This window comes from Myotis davidii, unplaced genomic scaffold (assembly GCF_000327345.1).
Source record: "Myotis davidii unplaced genomic scaffold, ASM32734v1 scaffold68, whole genome shotgun sequence".
NCBI lineage: Eukaryota > Metazoa > Chordata > Mammalia > Chiroptera > Vespertilionidae > Myotis > Myotis davidii.
Window position 1 is genome coordinate 7,710,219 of NW_006300376.1, and position 13,495 is coordinate 7,723,713.

General features: G+C 44.7%; 1 protein-coding gene across 1 annotated transcript in view; it reads left to right on the forward strand.

Moving 5' to 3' along the window:
- Positions 1–6: 6 nt before the first annotated feature.
- Positions 7–13,495, forward strand: part of FAXC (failed axon connections homolog) — a 54,688-nt gene continuing 41,199 nt past the window's right edge. Inside the window, exons 1-2 of the mRNA XM_006777239.2 lie at positions 7–286; positions 6,998–7,133. Of these exons, the coding sequence (XP_006777302.1) occupies positions 24–286; positions 6,998–7,133 (399 nt within the window). The 5' untranslated portion in view covers positions 7–23. The remainder of the gene's footprint in view (positions 287–6,997; positions 7,134–13,495) is intronic.

Below are 13,495 nucleotides of genomic sequence, written 5' to 3' on the forward strand. Positions count from 1 at the left end.
GCGCCCGCAGCCAGCCGCGCAGCATGCACTGGGGGGTTGGCTTTGCCTCGTCCCGGCCGTGCGTGGTGGATCTGAGCTGGAACCAGAGCGTCTCCTTCGGCTGGTGGGCCGGGTCCGAGGAGCCCTTCTCCTTTTATGGGGACATCATCGCTTTCCCTTTGCAGGACTACGGTGGGATCATGGCAGGGCTGGGCTCCGATCCCTGGTGGAAGAAAACACTTTACTTGACCGGGGGAGCTTTGCTGGCCGCAGCTGCGTATCTGCTCCACGAACTCCTGGTCATTAGGTGAGCCGGAGAGAGGGCCCCCGCAGGGGCGCCGGAGGGGCACCTGGCCTGGGCAGGGCTGGCGCGAGGGGGACCCTCGGTCTCGCTGCTCAAATGCCCAGGTGACCATGGCCTTGAGGGGCAGTTTAGAGTTGACAGAATTAAACTCGTATTGGGAGGGAAAAACATGCGTCTCCCAATTTTTCGGTGCTGAAAGCAAAGTCTTTGGCAAGATCCTACGTGCAATGTTTTACAATAACAGAATTAGGCCCTGTAGGAATACTAAGTTACACTTTTATGAAAGACCTTATTTATTTGTTTATAGAGAATAATGCTGGAACACTAACCTTATATTTTACTTCAAGGCTAGTTCTCCATTCTAACCCCCCCCCCCCCAACTCCCTTCCTTCCGCCCCAGTGTTACATCCTGAAAAGGCTGAAATTGCAAAGGGTCAGAGAGCTCTGGGCTCCTGTTAAGGCTGCATGGCCAGGTATAGTGCTGTGCAGTTTTGATGCAATCTTCACTTTCATCTGGTTCTCTGCTAATCTGTTATTTAAAGCGAAGCACCATCTTGGGGTTTACATGCTGTTGTTTTGTGAGCCATAGGAGATGTAGGACTAGCATATGGGCGTGTTTGACAAGAACAGGAGAGTCACCCAGTGCCACCAACAGTTGCATGGCTGCCTGCCGCAGAATGTGGACAGGATTCGCTTGGAAATAGCAGAAAACGGAGGCCCTGCTGTTGGCACATCCAACCCCACAGGAGATCTTTGTTTGAGTAGGACAGTACCATAGATGACTGAGGTGGTCGTTTGGCTAATGGCTACATTAATTGACCTTTAAAATTTCTGTGTATTGGACCCTCTGTCCCTGGGAGATGACCAGAAGCAAGCAGTTTTCAGTAGCTTAGAATGTAGCCCTCTTGTAGAATCTTTTAAACATTGAGAAATGTGCCCGCACTGCCTTTTTCTAGTCGGGGAGTCCTACACAATAGGTTGTAAACAAAGATAGTGACCTTTACTAGGCCTGCAGGCATTCCAGTAGGACACTGTGACAGACCAGCTCAGGTGCTGTGAGTGTCTCTAGTCTCAGAGGGTGGGAAGTCATTTAGGTCTGGGGAAAGGTATTTTCGTATTATTTAGTCATAATTGAGAAGTTTTATTTCCATCTTACACATTGAATGCTCTCACTTAGCACAGGGCTTGAATCTAGTCTAGTTGAACCAAATAAAAAAATGTGAAGTGAAATGATCTCTTTAGGTTATTTTATGTTTTTGCTACTTTTAGAACTCTATTTCAAGTTAGGTTGCAAGCTATATGAAAAACTGACACATTTGTGCAGTAATTTAAACGGTAACCCCATTGTTTCTCAATTATAGTCCAGCCCAAAGCCTTTTCAGGATCCCAAACCATGTGGCTTCTCACCAGTTGGCCACTTTGTGAAGGGAGGAAAGGCACGCTTCACAGGACTGAGTCTAAACCTTGCTTAAATGACCTTGCAGAAATAGCGAGGAGCTCAGAGCTCACGCTGAGAGCAGGCCACGCCCTGGTAGGTGTGGTCGCTGGACAAAGAAGAGGCCTCTGGACAGAAATGTGTCCCTTCCCTACTTAGGAGACTGCTTGGATACTTATTTAGTTGAGGGGTGTTTAATCCTTGGTTGATTCACTTTTGTTTCTTGACAGATACTTAAATTGAGTTGGAAAATCCTGTTCTAATGCAAGTAATAAAAAGTGGCTGCCCATTTCTGAGTCCTTAGTAGGGGCTCTGCATAGCAGTGCTTTACTTATGTGATTAGATTTACTCCTCACAACTAGCATTGGATGTTTGATCCCCATTTTATAGGTAACGAAATTGTGGCCCAGGATGGGTAAGCAACTTGCCCAGGATCACACAGTAAGAGTAGTAGGATCCAGATTCAAATCTGGGAATGTGTGTGGGCCGAGCCGGATCTTTTTTACCACTGACTCCTAGAGAGCACCACTTGTGAAGTAGATTTTGATGTGGGGGAGAGGAAGGGAAATGTAGAGAATTGGGGCATCGCTCAGGGAAGACAGACCTGTGGAAGGACCTGAATTTTTGACAGCCTCTAGGGCAGCGGTTCTCAACCTGTGGGTCGCGACCCCTTTGGCAGTCGAACGACCCTTTCACAGGGGTCGCCTAAGACCATCCTGCATATCAGATATTTACATTACGATTCATAACAGTAGCAACATTACAGTTATGAAGTAGCAACGAAAATACTTTTATGGTTGGGTCACAACGTGAGGAACTGTATTTAAAGGGCCAGAAGGTTGAGAACCACTGCTCTAGGGGCATGGAGGGATAGTGGGGAAAAAACTGAGGTCTGGGCCCTGACCAGTTTGGCTCAGTGGCTAGAGCGTCGGCCTGTGGACTGAAGGGTCCCAGGTTCGATTCCGGTCAAGGGCATGTACCTTGGTTGCGGGCACATCCCCAGTAGGGGGTGTGCAGGAGGCAGCTGATGGATGTTTCTCTCTCATGGATGTCTCTAACTCTCTATCCCTCTCCCTTCCTCTCTGTAAAAATATCAATAAAATATTTAAAAAAACAAAAAACAAAACTGAGGTCTGGGACTGAGGTTCAGAGGTTACATGATAGAGACCTCTGCTTAAAGGGAAATCGTCAATTGTCTGTGTATTTTAGGGAAAACCCTAAACAATATGAAATATGAGAAATGGCCACTATACCTTGAAATGGCTATACTGTCTGAGTTCACTGGCAGTCATAGAGTCGTCACCACCGGCTTGGATTTGCTGCTGCATAGACTTAACCTTAATCTATGGCTATGTCTCCAGAGCGGAAACTAAAGTTGACAGATGAGAATTATTTACAAAGTTTCATTAGTGAGTATAACCCAAGTAGGTATTTTGGATTTTTCCCCACCACAATATTCTTAAACAAATATAGTTCCAACCCTGTGCTTTTTTCTCCCAGTGGAGGTAGCCCAGCAGCTATCTGAAATTCAGTGTGGCATTTGGACATGTATTGTTTGTAAGTTGAGTGACTAAATAATGGCTTTTATTGGTAGCTCATTTGCACTTACAGCCCACGGGCTCAGCCTGTCCTAGAAAACCTAGGCAATCAGAGCAGCCCGTGGGCCATCTGATCTCCCTAAAGAGCTCGTCCACAGAGGCATGTTCACTGTGGTAGCTTTCACTGTGGGGGTAGGGGCCAGTCTTGCTCTGTACAGTGGGGCTTTGACTTACGAGTTTAATTCGTTCTGTGATGGAGCTCGTAACTCAAATTACTCGTGTGTCTCATCAAAAAGTGAACGAGTGAGACACGTGATGCTGGGCTGATGTTGTGGCATTCACTGTGACGTTCGCTGCACCAACTAGCGGTGGGGTATCTGAAGCTGGCTCGTAACCCGAATTTTAGCTCGCAACTCACAGCAAAAAATCGTCTGAGAGATGGCTTGTATCTCAAAAAACTTGTTAGTCGGGACACTCATAAGTCAAGGCTCCACTGTACAAGTATTCTCTTATACAACCCTTGTTTTAAGGGCACTTTATGAAATATTAGAGGCCTGGTGCATGACATTCGTGCACTGGGGTGGGGTCCTCAGCCCAACCTGTGCCCTCTCGCAGTCCGGGACCCCTTGGGGGATACCGCCTGCTGGCTTAGGCCCACTCCCTGCAGACCTAAGCTGGCAGTCAGACATCCCCCAAGTGGTCCTTAGCGCTGCTGCAGAAGCGGGAGAGGCTCCTGCCACCGCTGCTGCACTCGCCAACTGTGAGCCCGGCTTCTGGCTGAGTGGCACTCCCCCTGTGGGAGCTCACTGACCACCAGGTGGCAGCTCCTGCGTTGAGCATCTGCCCCCTGGTGGTCAGTGCACGTCACAGCGACTGGTTGTTTGGTAGATTTGCATATTAGCCTTTTATTACATAGGATAGCTTCTGGGAAACAGATCACCTGCTTCTCTGCTCCTGTTAGAGAGAGATTCCTGATGTGTGGAGGGAGGGCTCTGGGGCCTGATTGAGTTCAGATTTACTCTTCTTTTAATCAGCCATGTGGCCTTGGATTGGAGAGTAGGCTTCTTGGCTCCTGGGTTTTCTCATCTGTAAATAGGGATGATGATAGTAGCCTCTTCACAGAGTTGATGAAATGAGTTAGTATAATGTTTGACGTATAGTGAGCAGACAGTAAAAGTTGGACATTAGCTGTTATAGACTTTCATCAGAAAGTTAGGCTTGAGTGGGCTGAGTCAAACTGGCTGTTTTCATATTACTAAGTGAGGAATTGTTCATTTTGGTGTAGTTGAAGTGCTTAAGAGCTTGGGAACTGGAGCTGTTAACAACTTGATCTTAAGTTGGTAGTCCTTGGGCACGTTACACCCTCTCTGAGCTTCAGTTTTGCTGTCTACTATAAAATATAAATATCGTATAATATACTAAATTTAAACTGAATATCCCCTCTGTAGTTACTGAAATCATGTAATATACATGTATACAAAATCATTGGCATATATACTTGTCACATAGTTAACATCCATTCTTCTTATGACATGGCCCATGTTAACCATTACAATTAGATTGTTCTGGCCAGTGGCTCAGGGGATTTTATATTTACCTCCTAATCTTTCAGTCCTTATATTTTTGCCCGCTAATTTACGTAAAAATACCACTCCGTGATTTGAATTATTTGAGTGGACAAAATCAGTTAGTTTTCACTTTCTAGGAATATAGTCTAAATGGCTCCTTAATTCTGACCTCCCAAACATTTCATCTAAATGAAAACCTTTGTTTCATAGCAAATATATTTCTTTAAAATATATTTTATTGAGTTTTTACAGAGAGGAAGGGAGAGAGATAGAGAGTTAGAAACATCGATGGGAGAGAGACATCGACCAGCTGCCTCCTGCACATCTCCCACTGGGGATGTGCCCGCAACCCAGGTACATGCCCTTGACCGGAATCGAACCTGGGACCTTTCAGTCCGCAGGCCGACGCTCTATCCACTGAGCCAAACCGGTTTCGGCTCATAGCAAATATTTTTATTCATTTGACGAATGTTTTAAAAAGGAGCCATTCTTACCTCTTTATTTTTTATTTTTATTTATTTATTTATTTAATATATTTTATTGATTTTTTACAGAGAGGAAGGGAGAGAGATAGAAAGCCAGAAACATCGATGAGAGAGAAACATCAATCAGCTGCCTCCTGCACATCTCCCACTGGGGATGTGCCCGCAACCCAGGTACATGCCCTTGACCGGAATCGAACCTGGGACCCTTCAGTCCGCAGGCCAACGCTCTATCCACTGAGCCAAACCGGTTAGGGCCTTACCTCTTTAATTGGAATGGGCACTTCAGCGGTAAACTTCTCCAAAAGAGTTGTTATATTGATCGGAGATGCTGCAATAGGTGACCATCTGTGTGATGATGATATGAAGAGCTTGTCCTTGCTTGCTTAGGTAGATAGATGTACTTGAGGGGTTCAGCTAGGGATGATGGAAGGGAACCAGAGCTCAGGGAAGGCCAAGGAGAAGAGTGGGTAGTGGTTAGAGTAAAAGATGGAAATTGCAGAAGGTTCCTGTGGAGCTATATGGAATGATGAGATTTTGTAGTGTAAGGGGATAAGACCATATCTCTTTGAATTACAGTAAAGTCCATCCCTCCTACATATGCTTGATAGCTCACCAAACATTTATAGATATTAGTTTATTTAATTCTCAGGATAATCAATACAGAATAGGAACTCTCACTCTCTCTGTGAGAGAGGAGAAGAGGGCGAGGCCAGTAGGAAGCAGGACGTGGACTTGACCCCACCTGACCAGACTTGGAATCCAGTATTTGTTTTACTTCATGGCGGCTATTGAAAAGCTGTACCAGGGAAGTCCTCCTCACCCAAAAAAGTAGCTAAAGAAAAGGTAGATGATGTGTGGCTGAGACAGAAGAAGGGGCAAAGGTAGGGGCACTGAGGTAGGTGCTGTGTGGTGAAAGGTAGGACCCTGGGAAGGAGGAGAGTATGAGAGAGCCCAGAAGCCAGTTCCTCTACTCCGCAGGTGGCAGGCCAGGTGGTGGTGGTGGGGGGGGCGGGGCGGCGCAGGTAGTTTGGAAGAGGGACCAGAGTGCTCAGTGTCTCAGACGCCCTGCAGACGTGGGTCAGGGCGGAGGAAATCTGCATGCTATGCAGGGCCCTGTGGAAGAAGAGCCTGTTTCATGGTGCAGCCTCAAGAGCACAGGCCCTGACTACCTGGTGCAGTCTAGCTTCTGCCACTTACTAGTGATGTGACTTCAGTTTCCTCATCCATGTAACACGGATCACAATAGCATCTACTTCGTAGGGTTATTGTGAAGGTTAAAGGAGATAATATCTATGAAGCCCTCAAAACCATGCCTGACACATAATAAGCCCAGAATATAATTTTAATCTATCCATCTTGTCCCCTGGCAGGTAAAGATAGCCAGTAAGGGGAATAAGGGGACCTGTACCCGAAAGTACTCTTCCTGTTCATAAGCTACAGGAACCAGAAGGAGGTTGATATGTATTTACTTTTCTGGGCCCTGGAGGTCCTGGTAATATCGGAGCTTATAAGGTTCTTTTGTGGTTCACCAAGCTTCCACTTGGTCAGTGCCCCAGGGTGAGGTAAGCCCCAAGACAAACTGCTGCTTATTCTTGAGGAGCAGCAGTCCAGCAGGGGTCTCTGAGGAACTAAGGGAACTGAATGTATAACACATGGATTGTTCTTTATCTCTGTTTTGGTTTTAACAGGAAACAGCAAGAGATTGACTCCAAAGATGCTATTATATTGCATCAGTTTGCAAGACCTAACAATGGTGTCCCCAGTTTATCTCCTTTCTGTTTGAAAATGGAAACTTATTTAAGGATGGCTGACTTACCCTATCAGGTACTTGTGTGCAAATACGTTTTATTCTCATAACAGCAAAATCTGTTAGACCACAGTCCCTAATCTCACGTGGTGGGAAGGGCTGGCACTCTTTGCTAGAGGAGGCGAGCATGAACTTTTGTAGGGTTCAAGTCCATGTTATTTTTTCTGAATAGAATATAATTTGGTTAATAGTTTGGATAGGCTGTTAATACAGGTGGGTGTACCATTCATTGCCTGATGTGGTTTTATCCTTCAGGTTTCTATTTATTGACAGCCTTAAATTTTGTCTCATGAATCCTGGGGGCAGAGCACCCAGCAGGCACCAGGGAAATGCTCGCAGATCTTGTGAATTTCCCCACAGTTTCCATGTTTTGTTTGGGTGACTTTCAGGGAAACACTGGCTCATTCAGCATTGGAGAGTGAGCATAGGCGTGTATTTAATGGCATACTTTGTTCTCTGAGTAATGCTTGAGCTGTATCTCACAGATTTGACAGGTTGTGTTTTCATTGTCATTCAATTCTATGTATTTTTAAAAAATTCCCTGATGTTTTTCCTTTTCACCTAAGTTCTAGCCAAATGCAACTTTTTTAAGTTTTTTTTTTTTTTAACAAAATATATTTCTTTATTGGTTTCAGCGAGGAAGGGAGAAGGAGAGAGATAGAAACATCAATGATGAGAGAGAATCATTGATTGGCTGCCTCCTGCACGCTCCCTACTGAGGATTGAGCCCACATCCCAGGCATGTGCCCTTGGCCGGAATCGAACCTGGGACCCTTCAGTCCACAGGCTGACACCTATCCACTGAGCCAAGCCAGCTAGGGCTTAAGGTTTTGATTTTTGCTGCTGCTTTTTAATTTTATGGTCAGAGCAGGTGGTTTTAGTGATATTAATTCCATGGAATTTACTGACCCTTTAGCCTAGTGCAGTGGTCAGCAAACTGCGGCTCGTGAGCCACATGCGGCTCTTTGGCCCCTTGAGTGTGGCTCTTCCACAAAATACCGACTTCTGCGCATGGGCCACGAAGTTTCAATCGCACTGTACATGCGCGCCTGCACGTTCCTAAGGCTTAGGAAAAGCCCCACGCCACACTCAAAAGACTCGTATGTGGCTTGTGAGCCGCAGTTTGCCAACCACTGGCCTAGTGTATGGCTGCTTTTTAAAATATATGTATTTTTATTGATTTCAGAAGGGAAAAGAGAGAGAGAGAAAGATAGAAACATCAACGATGAGAGAGAATCATTGATTAGCTGTCTCCTGCATGCCCCAGACAGGGGATTGAGCCCACAACCCGGGCATGTGCCCTGACCGGGAATTGAATCGTGACCTCCTGGTTCATAGGTCGACCCTCCACCACTGAGCCATGTCAGCTGGGCTGTTAAGACTTATTTCTTTTTTTTAAAAAAAATATATTTTATTGATTTTTCACAGAGAGGAAGGGAGAGAGATAGAGAGTTAGAAACATCGATGAGAGAGAAACATCGATCAGCCGCCCCAGTGGGGATGAGCCCACAACCCAGGCATGTACCCTTTACCGGAATCAAACCTGGGACCCCCCAGTCCGCAGGCCGACGCTCCATCCACCGAGCCAAACCGGTTTTGTCTATATTTTCTTTTTTATATAAAAATTTGACAATATAACTCAGTTGCCTTTTTTGCATTGGTGTTGCTATTGAAAAATCTGATGTTAATCTTACTCTTTTTCTTTCTTTTTTTCTCTGGAAACTTTTAGAGTATTTGTTTAATCTTGACATTCTTAAATTTCACTATAATGTGCCTTGGTGTGGGTCTTTAGTATCTTGTTTGGTCCTTTATCAATATTTAATTTGAAATCTTTAATCTTTTTAATTCTGGGGAATTATCAGTTTTCAAGTATTTCCTTTTCTTTTTTATTTGTTTTCATTTTCTCCTTTCCTGTTCCGTGTTTTCTGAATACTGAAGGCTCTGCTTTTATTTTCTGCATCTCAGAAGGTATCCCTTCATTCTTTTCTGCTTCCTTCTGGGAGGATCCCTCTCTGGGCTTCCATTGCTCTATTCTCTCCTTGAATCGATCGTGCTATTTCTCTCATCTGTTGTGTTCAGCTTTTACATTTTTTCTTCCTAATAGTTCCCCTTGCTTTGTATTACTAATCTCTCCCTCTGTCTCTTAGAGGACATTTATTCTGCTAATTAAAAGTTTTTGGCCTGTCCCAATAAGTCTGCCTCCCGTTGAGGATATCCAGTCTGTTGCCCTTCTCCCACCGTGGTTGTACTCCGCTGGTGCCTAGTTATCTTGGTTTGAGATCTCCTTTCACCGGGGAGGGGGAGGTGGGTTTCCCTGCCTGGGAGTTTATCCTGAGCCCCGGCTAAAGCTCAGGCTGCAGGCTGTGCACCTGGGAGGGGGCTGAAGAAAGGGAAGGAGGTGAGCCCCGGGCATTCTCCAAACCGGCCTGGTCCCTCTGGTTTGCTGCCACCCCTCCCAGTGGCTCCCACAGACCAGGGCTTCACCTTTAAGCTCTTACAAAGTGGCAGCATTGAGAGGAGGTGGTCTCCTTGGATGGAAACAGACCAGCAGGGAAGCTGGAAGGGGGAGAGCTCACCCAGCCAAGCGTTTGGCTGCCCTGATAACAGTGTTCCCCCTCCACCTCTGACCACCCATGGCCTGTGCTTTCTGAGCCAGTGTCTCTACAGAAGAAAGAGGGGGTGGGGATCCTTCTCAGCAGGCTCTGGGAGGAGAGTGAGTGTCATGCCCTCAGCTTGGGAGTGCTGTTATGGAGGTTCCCTGGGAATGTGGTGGAGTGGCACCGAATTTGGACTCGGGGGACCTGGGAAGGCATGGGGTCTTTATGACTGGGGGCTGAAACGCAAGGGTGAGTCTGGCGACGGAAGCAGGGAGAAAATTACCCAGGACTTTCTAAGCCAGCGATGGAGGAGAAAATAGCCACAGAAACAGACCCGGCAGTGGATCAGGTTTGAGGATCGCTGTTCAGCGTGGTGTTGGCAGTTGGCACTGAAGATGTGTGTCACTGAGGGGTGCTGATTGGAGGAGAACGCTGTCCTGCAGCTGCCTGTCTCCACTCCATCGTCACTCTAGACAAGCTTCCCCCTTTAGCCGTGGCAGGTTTGGGATGGTGAGGGTCAGAACCTGAGTCCGTGCTTTGAGCTTCTGGCTGCTTCCAAGATCGTGTGTGCCTTCACCTCATGAAGAGATCCTGCTGTTGGCAGCTGCTCCCCGGCGATCTGCCCTTCCTCTCCTGCCTCTGCCCCATCTTTACCAGCAGCCTACCTACCGACCTTTGTTCATTTTTCGGAGCAGCTGCTTTTTAGTTCTTGTAACGGAAGCAGCAGGACACACGCCTCACTGTGAAGCCTGGAGCTCTTACAGGGCCTTTGAGAAGGGCAACGCTTACCCCCTCCCAAAATTATTGTTTCTTGTTCAGTGGAGATACGTTTTTAAAAAGGGATGATAGAGGAGTGTTTTTCTTCTGTGCGGTCTCTGTGGGAAATAAATGGAAGGGTGTTCAGCGTGGGGCAGAGATCTGGGTGGAAGGAAAGTGGTTCTGTGGTTTAGAAGTGGGTGTGCCTGCCTGAATGCCTCGAGGCCCAAGTGCCATCAGCAAGGGTTTGTGACGCCTGTGGTGCCTGGGAAGTGGTGGTGGGAAGTGCCCATTTCTCAGAGGATCAGTAGAGAGGTTTGTCCTATTCCCAGGGGCTCCACCCTCGGCCCCATCTTTGCCCTTTGCCTTTTAAAAAAAATATTAAAATACCATGTTCCTAAGAGCATGACTTTATATTTGAAATTTTTCTATTTTTTAACCTAAGGGAGACTGGAATAAATATTTAATGACCATTAATAGGCACTCACAGAGCTTTTTTTTTTTTTTTTTAAAAGCTTGTTGTATTGGTCATAATTATTATCTTTTTAAAATCAAGATATAAATATCAATAGGTCAATTTTTTAAAATATTTTTTATTGATTTTTTACAGAGAGGAAGGGAGAGAGATAGAGAGTTAGAAACATCGATGAGAGAGAAACATTGATCAGCTGCCTCCTGCACATCTCCCACTGGGGACGTGCCCACAACCCAGGTACATGCCCTTGACCGGAATCGAACCTGGGACCCCTCAGTCTGCAGGCCGACGCTCTATCCACTGAGCCAAACCGGTTTCGGCTATAGGTCAATTTTTAAAAGTTTTCAGTTTGTAATAATTAAAGATTCATGGGAAGTTGCAAAAACATGTATAGGGAGATCCCACAGATACAGGTAATAAAAGAAAGAAAATAGCTTTAGCATTTTTTCTGATTACATGTATTTGACATATGGTCCTTAAAAGGATTTCAAACAGTGCAAAAAGTATAAGTGGAAAAGGAAAATCACCTGCCGTCCTACTAGCTAGAGCTTGCTGTCACTGATATTGTTGACCATCCTTCCATTCATTTCTCTAGACCAGTGGTTCTCAACCTTCCTAATGCTGCGACCCTTTAATACAGTTCCTCATGTTGTGGTGACCCCCAAGCATAAAATTATTTTCGTTGCTACTTCATAACTGTAATTGTGCTACTGTTATGAATTATAATGTAAATAGCTGATATGCAGGATGTATTTTCATTGTTCGCGACCCACAGGTTGAGAACCGCTGCTCTAGACGTACGTGAAGACACCTACATCATTTGACATAACTGATTGTATAAGAAGCATGCATTTCACACAATAATTCTTTTAAAATAGATAATGGCTTCTTTGGAACTCACTGCTCTGGCTCTCAGTTTTAACTTTTGATTTTTTAAAATTTGCTGATCTTGCCTTTTTTTCTTCCATTTATTTATTTATTTAAACATTTTTAATAGAAATTATTGGGGTGGCATCCCAATCTTCAAAAAATTTTCTAAGCTAGAGACAAGTTAAAAGGATAATAGAGTGAACACCCATATGCCCTTCACCTGGATTCACCAGTTGTTGACATGCTGCTTTTTTGCTTTATTTCTCTTTATACATACCTTATGGACAATTTTTTTCTTTTTAATTTGTCCGTATTTGCCAATCTTTTATAGCAGAATGTGAGTCAAGCACTACATTTCTGACTTGCTCTGAGTTACTTTCAAACGGCTTTACAACATCCCTAGGTTGGCTTGTAATTTTGCCATGCGAAACAATACTTTTCTTTGGAGACAAGCCCTATGGATAGTTGCTCTCATCAAGTTGGTCAGCTTAGCATACTTATTTCTAGAGGCCGTGCATGCACTTGGTAACTACAGGGAATGTTAGGCTTAAAAAGTAGATCTTAGGGAATGAGAGTTGTTTTAAGCATGTATCTCAGAACACTTTAGCAACAAAAGATTTGGTCTACTTAGGAATCCACTTGAGAGATAAACACTTTAGACCACAAAGCTAACAAGCATTAGCCTACATGTATTTTACAATAAACATAACCCCATTCTGTTAAAACATACTTTATGGACAATTTTTTTTAATGAACCATTTGAGAATAGGCAGCAGAAATCATAACACTTCATCCCTCACTATTTCAGTGTGTATCTCCAAAAAATGAGGATATTCTTCTATAAAATTATAATAGATATTACATTATTGTATCATATATAATATAATAATAGCTGCATGGATTTTTTCAGTGAGTTATAACCCACAGAAGTTGCTCAAGTTACTTCAAATTTAGTTGGTGGGAGACCTTTCAAGATAGTTGCAAAGCTTCAGGGAATATAATAGACTAGAGGCCCAGTGCACAAAATTTGTGCACAGGTAGGGTCCCTAGCGGCTGCCGGCTACCAGCTGGGGCCTCCTTCCCCTGTTGCTGGCTGCTGGCTTGGGCCTCCCTTCATTCTATGATGCCCCCTGGTGGTCAGCATATATCACAGCAAGTGATCTCCCAAGGGGACACTTTGCATATTAGGCTTTTATATATATAGATGTAAATTTAGCTGAAAATTTGGGGCATCATGACTGTGTAGCAAATCAGAATGACAAAATTTGGGGTGAAGGCACTTTGTCAGATACCTCATGTGCATTTGGTTCTAGCAATTGTTATTATACTGTCCTCATTCTTTAGAGAAGGAAAATGAGGCCCAGGGAGGATTAGGGAGACGCAGTGAGGTCCAAGGTCACACATTGAATAAATGATGGAGCCAGATTTTTATGCCAAAGCCTATAGCTTTCACTGCTGTGCTAATAATGCAGTATGAATGTAGCTATATTAACCTCACCAGGGACAGACTTGCAGGGGAAACATAAGCTTGAGAAAAATGTAGAGAGTTTACCTCTTCATCTTTCTTCCCAAAATTGCTTTCAGAAACTATCCTCAGTGGGTCAGTCAGACTCCAATTGCTTAAATAAAAGTAGGCCAAGAGTTCTTTAATATATTTATGGAAGTTAAGGAATATATATAT